General features: G+C 35.6%; 1 protein-coding gene across 2 annotated transcripts; it reads right to left on the bottom strand.

The window, feature by feature from the left end:
• Positions 1 to 3,086: 3,086 nt before the first annotated feature.
• Positions 3,087 to 14,132, bottom strand: LOC105038657 (cycloeucalenol cycloisomerase). Of its 2 annotated transcripts, XM_010914530.4 has the most exons (8): positions 13,989 to 14,132; positions 13,750 to 13,913; positions 13,324 to 13,407; positions 12,349 to 12,390; positions 11,196 to 11,306; positions 10,137 to 10,328; positions 8,697 to 8,794; positions 3,089 to 4,296 (listed from the first exon to the last, which is right to left on the bottom strand). In XM_010914530.4, exons 1-8 carry the CDS (start codon positions 14,125 to 14,127, stop codon positions 4,089 to 4,091), a joined length of 1,038 nt encoding a protein of 345 aa, XP_010912832.3. In that variant the 5' UTR covers positions 14,128 to 14,132; the 3' UTR covers positions 3,089 to 4,088. The 2 variants fall into 2 exon arrangements, with proteins under 2 accessions (XP_010912833.3, XP_010912832.3); XM_010914531.4 differs by lacking the exon at positions 13,324 to 13,407 and having other exon boundaries at positions 3,087 to 4,296.
• Positions 14,133 to 15,139: the final 1,007 nt, after the last annotated feature.

Genomic DNA, 15,139 nt, shown 5'->3' with positions numbered 1-15,139 from the left:
ATGCGTTATCCACCATGCATATGCTTCGGGATTTGTCCTGGTTTACTTGCACCTGGTGCATGCAATAATTTTTCGCACGCGACAGCCACCCGTGAGAGAAATTTCCGACTAATTTCTTATTGGGGCGGTGTGGTACTTTGCTTACTCGATGGAGAATCTTGGCGCGCGGGGCCGCTCTTCCGAAGAATATTCCCACGGAACGAAGCACGATCCGTGACGCGTGGAGGAAAACCAATACTGGCCGACGGATCAGGATCCGACGTTATGATGGGATTACCATGGACAACATGGTGGCGCGTGTTATGGGTTGTTTGTCGGAGTCATGTCTTCTAACTTTGTCCTTGATTTAAGCTTGTGACAATGGACCACCACTTAGATTCCTTCATGTTTGTGGTTGGAATTTTTTTTTTCCAGGTACAAAGGTGTGGCTGGAATTATATGAAGGCATGTTCACTTGGTTATGCAATCACATCTAGAAGGAGACTTCGACATCAATGGTGTTAGCAAGTTGTCTTATTGTCCATGTTATTTCTAAAGATGCTTAACTGATAGACTAGCCGGGCAATCAGTTATGGCATCAATGGTCACAGAATATATGTCACCTTTTTGTAAGGCTAGCATTTTGGACATCAAAATCAAATCAGAACTTATTCTACATTATTTGCTTATAAGAATGCTAGCTTGATGGGTGATGGAATATATAGAAACCGAATTAGGACTTGTTCTCCATTTCTTGGTTATGAAGATCCAAGCTTTGTTGAGTAATGGCATGTAAATATGACTTTTCCTATAGGGCAGGGAACTACTAATTCATCAAAGAAAATAGTTATTAGTTTCTAGAGACACTAACTAAGAAGCAAGAACTTTTCTTGATTTCTTGTTAATAGTAACAAGAATAAAATGGACCAGTTTTACATTTGACTCTTTTTTTTTCTTTTTCTTTTTCTTTTTTTTTTTTTTGTTGTGGGTTGTGGGGGGTGGGGTTGGTGTTAGTGTACACTTGAGTTTTCAAAAGGTGTTAATTTCTCTTACGTATTACGTGGGGAGCTCTTGTCATACTTTTCCATAAATTTTACAACTTTTCATGTGAATAATCGTAACAAAGGTGCCAGATTCTCGGTATTTTCCAATTTTATTTGCAGAATTTTGGTTCTTAATAGACATCTATTTGGGCCATAAAGCTACTCATGATTTAAAATTGTAAAATTTAGTTGGATGACATGCATGCACTAAGTGCTCTACAATTCACAAACAAAATTTTCTTTCTAAATCCACCTCAGTTCGTTTAAAACAATTACATCTTTCAGATAAACTTCACAAATAGACTGAATAAATTGGTAATCAGGAGTCACCAATGCATTAATTTGTATTGCCAATATGCGAAACTCCTACATACTCTTCTTTTTGAAATAAAGGTTTTTTAATTTTGTCCCACAAATAAATTGCACCAATTACAACTAACAACCTAACTAGCTAATATTTAAAATTATTATGATCATGCGACAAAGAAATTAAACCCAATTTAATTAGCAAGGTTAATATCCTAATCAAAAGTTATTTCAGCACTGGTGGAATTCAAAGTCAATGAATAAAGGAGCCGTATGCTAAAAAAAAAAAAAAAAAATCTTTTGATCTATGTATTTGGTTATAAGATGGACTGAAGGGATAAATATATTAGAGATGAGAATGTTGAAAGGGTGAACCAGAAAAACCGTGAAAACAAAATTACATATTAGAACCTGAAATGGAAGAATTGCACCTAAATTATAACATTTATGATATGATTTTAAATGGTTCAAATACAAATAGATGAGACAACGAGATGGGTAAGATTACTCCAGTGGAGGTTGCACTGAAGGTTTGAAATAGTTAATTTATGAGCAAGCTTTTCTTTTGTCAAAAACAAAAGAAAGAGCTCTTGGGATCTTTCTTTCGATGCATGTGCCCTTTTTTTTTATTTATGTGTATATTAAATAAAAGTAGCTATGTATTTGAAGTAGATGATGTGATACATTTTGGCAATGCAAAGTAGAGAGACAAGAAGATAATAATTGTAATAAAAAAAAGTATATCTTTTATTTTATTTTATATTTCTCTTTCTTTTTATCTCTGCCCATTTTATTATATAACATGAACTATACAAAGCCATTTTTTGTGGCATCTTCACTTGTGTTTCCCTCACTCTTAACTCATTATGCTATGTCCTATAAGCGATCAACTTGTTTTTGTGTGGGGATGATAGTGTTTAGAAGTTTCATAAATGACCAAAAGAACAGGATAAACATCTGATCTGGCTGGAAGAGTCAATTTAGTTAAGTCAAAACAGAGAAGAGAAAAAAAGAGTTCGCATGTTATATGACACATATTAGATATGTACAATTGGGATGCTTGGTTCATGTATTAGCCATTTATTTTCAATTTTTCATGTGCCTTGTATTGGAAATCATTGAAAAATCTCATCGTTGCTTTTAAAAATTGGCTTATTTCCTCTACAAATTGGATCATAAATTTGCCCCCCTACAAAAGCTATTTTTTATTGTGTTGAATTAGAATGTTGCTTTCAAATCTTGTTCCAAATAGATTTTCATTTTGGGCAATTATGCTGTAAAGGTTCTACTTGACCTTCCATTAGTTCAGCAAATGATCTGAAAAACCTGAGGGGCAAATTTGTGACGACCAAACTGTTTTAAAATTCATTGTACAAGATATGTAGCACTTACTGAGGACATCTAGTTGTCATCTGTATAAATAAAGATCAATTATATCCATATTTTAAAATTGTGGTCATGATCTATTTAATAGTTATACTGAATTGTGTGAAAGGCATTTCAACTATCGTTAAACTTTTAGATGCTAAAAACATTTCGACAGAAGGTGATATGCCAACAGTTGTTTGCTGGATGTCAAAGTCTGGAACTCCTTCCCTGATTTATGATCCTTGTTTACCAGATATTTAGAGCTAATTCTTCAGATATTATTGCACATCTATGGGGAAGGCAAAAAAGAAAATTTGAAGTTAGTTTCCAAACTAACTTCAAAGAGGAGTTAGTTTCCCCTTTTCTGCCAAAAAGAAAATAATTATAGTTATTATCCTTTTACATGGGCCCAAACAACAAGACTTCAAAGACTTGTTAATTACATGAGCAACAGAAACAAGAAGGGCATGCTCTTGAAATTTTACAGGGGCTGTGTTCAGTCTCAATCATTCAAAGAAAAGCTTACCTCCAGAACAAAATGACATGGCCAAAGGAATTACAGGATGACAGAGGATTCTGATCCAGAGCTGAGACCATGAATGATGCCTTGCATCCTTGGGCTAAATCAATAATTACCAAGACCTGCAATGAGCTAGCCTTAGATCACTTTATCATTTTATTATTTTACCAAGACCTGTATCATCTGACAATTTCCTTGATTGCTTCTACTACAAGAGGTATGTAGCACAATCATGCTCAAAGACACTTCGCTGTTTGAATCAGCTCAAGACATATTTGCAGAGATCGGTTGCATTATTGCCATCTACATTCTGGGTTTCTTTAGCAGCATCTAATTTTTGGGAGATGATGCTGGTTCCTTCAAAGATTGCCACACTTCTGCTTAAGCTCAGCACTCTGCAACAATCAAGGTTACCTGGATTACCACCTGAAGCTATGTACTATGTAGCTAGCCAACCATTTATTTAATCCTTTCAGTGTATTTTACCAAAAAGAATCACTAACTGTGTACTAAGTTGATGATTCATGATAGTTCACTGGAAATCTTTACATTTTGATCTTGATATGCATAAGAAGTTGAAAGGAAGACAATTTAGCATTTGCTGTTCCCTAATTGAAAATGAACAGTGAATATCACTTGCTACAGTGCCTTTTCATTATTTAAATTCTAAGCTGCACCAATCATGAGACTCTGATAGAATACTTCAGGAAAATGGTGGGTCAGGCTCTTCATATGGAGCACAATGTTTATTAGACTCTGATAGAATACTTCAGGAAAATGGTGGGTCAGGCTCTTCATATGGAGCACAATGTTTATTAGAGAAGCTACTACAACAGAACATTTCTTTTGCAGTAAGTCTTCATTCCCACATATCATGCACTCTCATTTTGCATAAAGCTCTCTGGCATGCGGAACCATGCAAGGCCTGGTTGGTTGCACTGTCGTGACTCCGGAATTGGAACTATGGGCCCCAAAAATATACGCCATAAATCGAGTATTATGGTAACAAGCATTGCAGCACCCAATGCATCAACAGCCACTCTTGGTAGGTCCCATGGGTCACCATTTTTCTCATCAACCCTGGATATTAGCAAAGATAGGATGAGACGATGCAAACTATAAGCTAATCTGATGCCGATGGATGAAGAATGATGCATGCCAGTTAAAAACTTTTCAGATAGAACAGTGGGTGACAATTTTAGCAGTGGTGTAGTCAATATACTTATGTCCTGCCCCTTGAGAAAAACAAATTGCCTGTCAGAGCCTACGCACAAAAAGTTTTGAATGATTCTAAGGCGATGTTCTAATTAGTAAAATGTTATGGCAGATAAATCTGTCTCTTCACATGCTATGACCTCCATGCACACTGTGCCACGGCAAAATGAGTCAAATACTTTCCATATGTCTCAGAGATAATGTTTAAACCACGCCAATAGAGTCCCAGAAGACTTGAACACGATCATCTGGTCTGTATGCTTTTGTCATCCCCATCAATCTATTGGTAGGCTAACAACATGTTTCCAGACATAATATTATGTTTTTCCCTTCCCAAACTACTCATCTCCTTTAACTGTGGTCTGCTGATCCTTGGACAAGATAAAACTCCAAAAGGTTCTATATGATTTTGCATTCCTATCTATAAATGAGTAGGTTAATACTCCATTAGATAGGTTTGTGCAAGGGATCACCCAGCAAAGTTCTGTAAATAACTTCGTACTTGATTTCCCAAACATCTACCACTTTTAACTGTAGCCTTTCGGTTCTGTGTGAAGGGTAAAGCTAATTCCATTTTGGAGGATCATACATGGGGTCACCTAGCAAGTTTCTTTTTCAGTTTCTTTCTCCTCTTGCTTTATCTGAAGCATCCTATCCACCATTCTTTACCGGTTTCAATTATTCTTTTGCAGAGGCATTTTGACAGGTCATATACGATCCAAATATTAAAGCGCCTACCTGTATTATACCACATCGTGGTACATGGTATTCCTGCTGTTTCAGAATCATACGGTGGTGGACACCTCTATATCATGTGTGCCAATGCGTATTGATGCATATTGGATCATAACTTTGTATGTAGCTTCCATATGCATCAACACAGACCAAGGGATAGCTGTATAGGCTTGTACACCGATCTCTCCTTTTAAACATGCAGTCCACCACTCCACCTCACTTAATAGCCTTCAATTTCAATCTAGCTGGTCACACTCTTCCGACCTCCCTCATTATTTTTTTCTTTTTTTAAATACTTGTTCACAACATATTAAGGCCCATCTACATAATAAATAATGATAGAAATGTCACTTAACATCAGACCAAAGTTAAAAATATGGGGTTTGTGTGCGTATGCATAAAAACATTTCCACAATAATGCTGGCACATGAGCTTCTCATAGTATCAGCAAAATCTATAAACACCTAAAATATATTTATAAGATTTTAACATAATTATATGTGCCCCTGTGATTTCTATCATGAATTTTGAGCTTATTTGTGTTGCTCACATGTAAATAGTCATGCAACATTGACTCCTATAACAAATTAGTAGGCAATGATGGTCTATGATCATATAAGTTTCAAACTGTATACTGGTTTATAAATAGCAAAAACTAGTCTAGTGCAATTAATATTGACTTGAATAGAAAAAAACTAACAAAGGAATGTGTTTAAGCATGCAAACATGCTTGCAGAATTTTTCCTTCTAGTTCATGCCAGGGTTTGGCAAGATATGCCCACATATGCATACCTCGTCACTCATAATCAGCATTAGCACAATATACAATACTTTAAGCTTGATGCAATCCCTATAACTAATTAAGAGGTATCAAAAAAATTACAGTTTTTTTTCCACCCGGAAGCTAAGGGTGACTACAGTTTAGGTTGGGTGAGCTTAACATCCCAGGATGTGTGACCAACAATCGGCCAGACCCACAAGTTGTTATTCAACTATACCCACTTGCAGGCCTACAGCCAACCTGCCGAACCCACTTGCTAATTTCCTTAACCCTTTGAACTATGAAGATCTGCCCAATCCAATCCCCCACCCCCCCCCCCACCTCTTTCATAGTTGATTTGCATAAAAAAAGTTACTGAACATAATGTAAAGCAGTGGAAAATGTTTTTTTTGTTTTTGAAAAAAAAAAAGTTGAATAGATTTCCAATGTTACAATTTTAACATCATATGTATAAAAGTATATATGTCATCTTTGTCATAAATAATGGCTCAACTGGTCATGCAGGTGCTACTTATACAGAGCATGCAAGTGAAACATGCCTACCGTGCCCTTATTTTAGCAGTTCAAGTGTAAAATGTTTACCTCAACTCTACAACAATAGGTATTTAAAAGTATAGGGATGGCAAAATTAATTCGATCCGATGGGTATACACCCTACCCGAACCCGGTCAAACCCGAAAAATAGGGTTTGACTGGGTTTGGGTTCGGATTTGGGTAAAACCCGAAAACTATAGTACGGGTATGGATAGGGTATGGGTAGTGCTATTTTCTACCCGAACCCGACCCGAACTTATGGGTATGGGTAATACCTGAACCCATATCCGAATATATATATATATATACATATATATATACATATCCGAATATATATATACATACATATATATATATATATATATATATATATATATATATGTATGTATATATATATTCGGATATGTATATATATATATATACACATATACATATACATATACATATACATATATATACATACATATACATATATACACACACACATATACACACACACATATATATGATCTCTCTCTCTTTCTCTCTCTCTCTCTATATATATATATATAATTATATATATGTATGTATGTATATGTATGCATGCATATATGTATGCATGTATGTATGTGTGTGTGTTAGAAGTATGTATGTGCGTATGTATGTATGTATATATATATAATTTGTAATTCTATTTTTGATTGATAATATGCATAAAATTATTTTACTTTTTTTTTGGGTATAGAATGGACGGGTATGGGTTGGGTATGGGGCGGGTATGGATTGGGTATGGGGAAATGGATTACCCACGGGTATCCCCGAACCCGTTGGGTATGGGGATGGGTATCTCTTTTCTTACCCGATCGGGTATCGGGTAGGGTTTGGGTATAGGATATTAAGTTCGGGTTTGGGGATGGATAGTATACTACCCGACCCAAACCCTACCCATTGCCATCCCTATAAAAGTACCACTACCATGACAAGAGGTATCTATCCAACAAGACATTGGAATTCCAAGCAGTCTAACTAAAGACAACAAACTACAAAAGAGAAAGTTTAATTGTCTTTGCATATGAGGATCTACCCAAAACCAACAATATTGTTGAAAACCCCAAATCCATGGTCTTATAAATGTCTGCCTTTATGAACCAAGAAAATCTGTGAAGGACCATTTCCAAAGCGACATGAAGCTACATAGGTTTATTGGGCAACTTGATAGCCATCAAACTAACAAAAAGATGAGGTTAGAGTGGATAGATCATTTTGGGAATAAGCTGGGGGCATGAGTCAATTTGTAATAGAAGGACATAACACCAGCCCATATATTTATGGTGGATATCCTTATCAATTTCAGTGTTTTGTGATTATATTTTGTTGTATTCATGTGATTTAATTGTATTTCAAGATGCCTCGCAACATCTACAACTAGCTTGAGAAATCCGCAAAGTGGAAAAATTTGGTGTGCTAACTATAAGCTTTTTCCACAGCATAATATAAGAATTTCAGTTCGTTTTGTCGAGTTAATTTGACATTAATACTTGCTTAATGTTAGGAAGTTCCCAATTATATCAATAGTCATGTAGGGCATGAATTTAGATACCTAACTCCTCCATCTCTACATAGGATCCAATAACTTAAATCAGTTATTATCATAATTGTTTTCTAGATAATGGGGTTTTTGCTTTGAATAAGACATATATGTTGGAACAACCAATCTTTTAAAAAGTTAGCTTTAAATGATTTTGTGTGATATTAATGTTGAAGTGTCATACTGAATTATTGAAAAGGTTTTATGATGCTTAGAATTCTCTCTCTCCTATGATTGATTAAGCAAACTTACAATATTGTCCAACAACTTCTTTTCTTCTTTTTCCCCACCTTAACCTCTGCTGCCTCTTTATCTTTCAGTTCCTATGGATGAATGCTTACATTACGATGCATGCATGCAGACTGTACACATATGCATAAAGCATAAGTGCATCAATGCAACTCAACATGCAAGTGTATGGTTAACGCATGCAGAGAAAGGATCTTAGATCTCAATTTTAACTTCCTAGCAGCATTTATGCAGGAAACCATCAGACTGTAATAAAGCAAAGAGACACAGGATGATCGTATTGAAATACTACTTATGAGATGCAAACAAGTTGTAATACATGATACATGATTTAAAGGCATTTTCTCCAAATTCCACAATAAAATAATAAAAAAAAAACTCCCTGAATCAGCTTCTTACCTTGAAAACATGGGGAAGCTCACAACGAAAAAAATTGCATAAAACAAGGATCCAATTTTGTACATCGATGCTCGATCAACAAACTCATAATAGGGAAACTGCAAGAATTCAAATAATCCACAGAATATCACCATGAAGATGTCAGCGCACAAGTGCTATTCAAGAACAGAAGTTATTTCTATGAATGGTCATGTCCAGGTGGCAAACATTACATTGTTTAATTCCACAGAAGTTTTCTATAAGTGATTGAATCATTAGCAGTTTAACAAGAAAAAGCCAGTATTCAACTTAAAATGAAAAGAAGAATAATTAATTAGCAGAACTATAGCATTAACAATACAACAATACAAGCACCGATCAACAAAAAATACACATTGCATAGACATGTCCTCGCAGCAGGACAGCAAATGCTGTGATTGAAGGTTTTATCCCATCATTAAAGCATGAGTACCGCCAGAAGGAAATGAACTGTTGAAGGTTGATTTAGATTTTAGATAGCATTATAGGGAAAGATATTCATCAGTTGCTACATTTCTGGAGTGCTGATGCTTATCAACTGTCACCTAGTTCCTCTTCCTCCCATGCTGGCTTCACCCTAATGACTTAATTGCATCTTGCAAGTTACAAGCTTGCAAGCATTGTGTTTTCAGTGTTTGCAAATTCAGCTCTGCTCTGATAGCTGTATATAATTCGAGCTCATTAACATTAGAGAACATTCTGCAGGCTTTATATGCTAAACAACATCTACCAGTCCATGTTGTTGGTTTCAAATTGAATCTCACATTTTGCAAGCTACAACCATGCGAATGTTGCATTTAACTTGCCATGAAACTTTGGATTCATTAGAATTTGAAATCACCAGGAATCATGTTGAAAGCTGTTCAAGATATCATAACATGGAATGATAAATTGCATAAGCAACCTTTCCAGGGAAGGTTGTCATGAAGGCTTTGAATTTTTTAGGTCTAAAAATATTTCTTGCAATCATCCTCATTCAAGAAAGTAACCTTCAACAATTAGAAAGTCTTTCATATTCTAATGTATACCTAAATCAATTCTGTGAAATATGATAAAATGATGTGTCTAACTAGTTCAGCAACTAATTATAACATTGAATCCACAATCTATCAAGCCTAGCTTGAATATCCATTATTATACCTAAGCAAAATCCATAGTCATCAAGGCTCAATAAAGCTTGACTATGGAACTCGGAATGAAGTGTACACAAATATTACACATTAATGCTGCAGCCAGATTGCCATATTGTATGTGACAAATCAAGCACATCTTCACATACCACCATGTCCTAACTTCATTCAAATCAAAATATAAATGCACCACAGACAACAAATTTAAATCTCTAAAGGAAATTGGATTTTGAAGATTTTAATCAATAAGAAAATAAAAACAAATTAATGCGACAAGTATGTTACCACATACATTTGAAATACCTAATGTCTCCAAGTATGCTATGAAATAAGAAAGTGCCAAAATCCATGCAGCTTCAATGACCAACCGATTTAGCCGTGGCAAGTGCGCAATGGAATGGCGTAGTCTACGAAGAGTTATATTGGACATCATGTGGTAAAATAGGAAGCAAGCATGAGTGAGAAGGAATGTTGCATGGGGTACCTGTAATGTAACAAATAGAAATGGTTACATTGTTTTTAATAACAATCGTCCCAGTATAAGATAACAACGATTATAACAGTGACATCGAGGGCATAGTCATGCATAGTCAATTCCAAGTATGATCATTTATAACCATAGGAATGGGGAAATATACATGCACCTCAGTCCCCATGAAAACTGACAATAACAAACTGCATCCTTCACTTGTCCTTCATGACTAGCATAAATATCATAGCATCTAGCTGAGACCATTAAAATATCCAAAGCAAATTACAAGCAAAAAATACTGATATTCTTAAATGCTATTGACAACCAAAGAGAACCACACAAGTCAGTGTTCACACAGAACTTTTTGAATCATTAAATTACATGTCTTCATGTCTCATCATGAAGGGTAGCTAATAGACACTAAACTCTCAAGGTTCTGTTATATTTTAGATTTCAGCATCAGCAACTATGTTTAAGGCCTTGACAAAAAATGGCTTTTAAGATTTAGGAAGGGAGAAAGCCCATGGAAACAATAAATATACATAAGATGATGATGATAATAATAATAATAATTAATTAATAATAATAGTAATAATAATAGGATGTGCACTACAGACGTTCAACCTAGGAATAAATGACAAAGAAGGATCAATCAAATCCAAATATTTAGGGTCCTGCTTGCTGGTTATGTTTATAAATAATGATTAATCGCATTTGATAATTTACCAGATTTATATTTTCATGATGAAAAGTAATAAAGACCCCATTTTATTAATTTCTATCAACAATATACAATGATGACCAGAAAATAACAAAACGTCCTGCATCAAGATCAGGACAAAAGCACTAAGCATGGCATCAGTACGGCTTGTCTCTTACATTGTTCATTTTCCAAGATGGAAAAGTATATGATGCTCCAAGTACGGTGAAGAAATAATGAGTCCAAAAGTAGTTCCCGACATAACTAAAAATTATTATCCAGAGATTTGCCTGCAGCAAAATAGAGTCAGAAACCGTTTAATGTGTCAAAAGTAGGCAGGCATGATAGAAAAGAAAAAATTTAGGATAAGCTAACATCGTGAATAACACTAAGGGCATTGTGTTTGCATCTGTATGTGAAGATCCCAATAGGCATTTCAAGAGGACTGGACTATACAAGCTCACATGCTCTGTATATTTAATATGAGTAATCCAAGTACTGCATCATTTTGCTCAAACAATACAGCTGAGTATGTTATAGTTGTATTCAAAAGCATGAAAACCTAATTCAACGTTGTTGCCTAACTCAGATTGCAAAGATTTCATGCATAAATCTCATAGTTATAGTTATGAGAAAGATTTTGAACCAGCAGACTTCATAGTTATACAAGAAGTAAATAGCCCATTGGTGTTACTGCAGTTGCAGGATTGTAATCAGAAGTTTCCTCCATCCATCACTTCATTTCAGCAGAAATTAAAGAATTATCTAATGTACATTAGTACCACTTAACTGGAATGAATAAAACTTTTTTAGCACTTCTTAATGTTGCGGTTATTAATAAAAACTTCGAAGAATCCTTGTGGTCATGGTTTGCATCACAAGTTAACTTAGATGAATATTTACATAATATAAAAATCAATGACCAGAAGTACCTTCAACATCTGTATATAATAACCAAATAAAATAACTAAGCCATATGCACTGAACCAATAAAGAATCATCATTTGGCAATGAAAATGAAATAAAAGTATAGACAAATAGATACACTTCCACTACTGTTTCCAGTCAGCCAAGTATCCATTCAGTTTTCCATAAAAGCAAAAATGTGGAAACACGAAAGTGATAAACCATTAGGAAGCACAATCTTTAAGTTAGATCCATGAAGAAAATGGCCTGCAGTTCTTTTCACTTATAATTCTCCTATAGCTTTTTATACTAGTTTTCATGGTATAGTGTTAGCCATGGAGAATCTGGATATAAATTAATTTGCAAAGTTTTCAATAGGAAGTTCACTAATGTGGCCACATGGAGGTTCAAAAACAGAAAAGTTACCTTTACCCAGTACCGATCCTTGCAGCATTTGCCTCTATCTGCCTGCAAGTAAGAACAAATAATCAAACCCCTTAAACATGCTAAACATACACTTAATTTAATTATCAAGGGTTATCCCAATTGTCATTTAGGATTAAAGGTTTAGAATACTTACAACAACTAGGGTTAAAGAGTATAATGACAAGGTTTATGCAAAGGGCTTGTTCGACTGATGATTACTAGAAAGACCTGTTCCTTTATTTTTTTAAAGAAAAAGAAATGGTTGGCATAGCTTCCCATTTTATGCATTAGTGTTCCCTTTTCACCTTTTTTTTTTTTTTTACATCCTATTTCTGTTTCTTGCATTGTTTTCTGATCTTCCTTGAGTTTGGCAGCTACTGTTCAGATATCTAGGTAAAAGCAATAAGACATACTTGTTTATATTCCTCTTTTCTTTCATTATCATTCAGCTTCATCACAAATCCAAGCTTTCCTACGTCCAGGCATGCCATATATAGATGTGCGCTCATACAAAACATGTGTAACAAATACAGTATAGGCATGACATATTCAGTAGCAAATGCTTGTATTCCTGATTGCTGCATTATCCCTGCAGGCAGTTGTTGTGGGGATAATGTACTTCAGATCATCACTTAGAAAAATGTCCCTAAGATAATCTAAATAACCAACTAATCAATCTAACAACAGTTTACAACCACAACAAACAGCAAGACATATTCCATTTAAATGGTGACTCTTTGTCAAAGACAGCACAAACTGACTTTGAATTTAAAAAATTGATGCTCTAGATTTCACTCAAAAAGTCATTCAGCTAATTGTTGCAATTCTGTCGCCACATTTGAATTGGCATTATAAAGCGTGCCATGTAATGGATGAAGTAAAGGGAAAGCTCTAGACAGCTGAATGACTTCATCGAATGAGAATTACCTTGGCATTGCGCATCTATATTTACAGAGTAAAGAGAAAAATGTGCACCTCTCCAACAACAAATAGGGGTATCAGGAAAGCTGGAACCACGGAAACCAACGCATTAAGCAAATACTCCAATTCAGTGAACCTCTGCCATCACAATCAGTTCATTTACAATGCCATTTTATAACAATAACATGCTAAGCAATGTTAAGATCAGTTCAAGACAATAACATTAGATTTATCCATCAAATTAAAATTTTTAAAAAAAACTTTTTATAATAGAATGTTTGCTGAAATGATCTTCATAACAACGCATATTTGATCTACCAAACATAAATCCTCTTCACTTGAAAAAGAACTAAATTATCCGCCTTTATCAGCGGATGAAGCCAAATTTACGTCAAAATCACATCAAGATTTGATCTTTTCTTGAATCCTCTTGAGGAACCAAACGACAGGAAGAAAAAGAAACAAAGAAAGGATCTAAACCTCGTAGAGCTTGAAAGGAACCACGATCCCGATGTTAAGGGTGAGCCAGAAGGGGGTGTAGAGTAGAAAGAACGCCTCCCCCCATCTTTTGCTCGGATTCGAAGCAAGCCATAAGCTTTTGGACACAGCGGAGCTCTTCTTCTCCCCTTTTCCTCCTTTAAGGCCTGCAACAATGGGGAGGTCAAAAAACCCTAAGAAATGGAGATCGACATTGGAGTGATACGTGGCGGCGGCTTTACCTCCCATCCGTCGCACGCTTAGTTCTCTCTCCCCAACCGACCGGCCGGCAGCGGATCTCGTCGTGGATCGAGGGGCGATACTCCCACTTCCGCCGCCAGCTGCCGTCTTCCCGCTTTCAAATCCAGTCATCGCAAGCATTAGCGTCGAGGTATGCATGCGTGATGGTTACATAAATCCAGCATGATGCATGAGACGTGCATTGCATGATGTTGTGGGCCTCATATGATCATCGTATGATAAATGGACGGCTATGATCGCAGGATTGAGGTAAAGGGGATCACCTGTTGCCTCCCCGATTGTTGACACCTGTGCTTGTTCGACGGTGCTTTGGACAACGACGTGACGTGAGCGGCTCCAAACATGTAGCCAGAGACTGAACAAGGGATCACGGTGGTCGCCTTGTCGGTATCCCCTCACCGAGAGGTGACCAGGAATTACCGAAATCCCGCAAAATCCGATCCTTATTTTCTTCTGGTTTTCAAATTCCATTCCGGATATAGCTGATATAATTTCGATCCTGATGGCGAACCAAACGCGTCCTTAATTGATTGCTCTTAAGATATAGATTCTGCCATGTCTGTGAGCCTGGTGGAGACGTTGCATATGCGGAATATTATGGATGCTTTTGCCCTCCTATAACCTAAGAGATCCATCAATCAAAAATAAATAATAATAATAATAATATCATCATCATCCATAATCATAACAATAATAATGATATGATAAAAAATAATAATAAAAATAATAATAATGATGATGATAATAATAATAATAATAATAGTAATAATAATAATAATAATAATGATAATTATAATAACAGTAGTAATTATCAAGTTTTTAAGTCTCAATGGGTAGAGACATCCCAACCATCTCATCTAGTGTAGAGCTGTCAACGGGCCGGATCCAAGCCCAAGACCCGTGGGTATTTACCCGACGGATTCGAATTTTGTACTAGCATTGAACCCATTTATCCGGACCTGATAAACTATAATATAAACAGACAGGATTTGGATATTTAATACCTAGATCCGATAGACCTCAGACCCGATGATATAATATAATATATATATATATATATTAAAAATATTTAATATCCCATCCCAGACCTTCTCTCTGTCTCTCATTCTCTCTCTTTCTCAGTCTCTCGATT

Source organism: Elaeis guineensis, chromosome 1 (assembly GCF_000442705.2).
Source record: "Elaeis guineensis isolate ETL-2024a chromosome 1, EG11, whole genome shotgun sequence".
NCBI lineage: Eukaryota > Viridiplantae > Streptophyta > Magnoliopsida > Arecales > Arecaceae > Elaeis > Elaeis guineensis.
Note: the sequence above shows the minus strand (reverse complement) of the source record. Positions and strands in the feature narration are given on the sequence as shown.

Bases quoted from the DNA above. Each gene is read 5' to 3' on its own strand.
- LOC105038657 (XM_010914530.4), bottom strand. From the start codon at position 14,127: ATGCTTGCGATGACTGGATTTGAAAGCGGGAAGACGGCAGCTGGCGGC. The intron at 10,329-11,195 runs GTAAGAGACAAG...GTTACATTACAG, and splicing joins CATCTTGGAAAATGAACAAT to GTACCCCATGCAACATTCCT. The intron at 8,795-10,136 runs GTATGTGGTAAC...GAATTCTTGCAG, and splicing joins AGACATTAGGTATTTCAAAT to TTTCCCTATTATGAGTTTGT.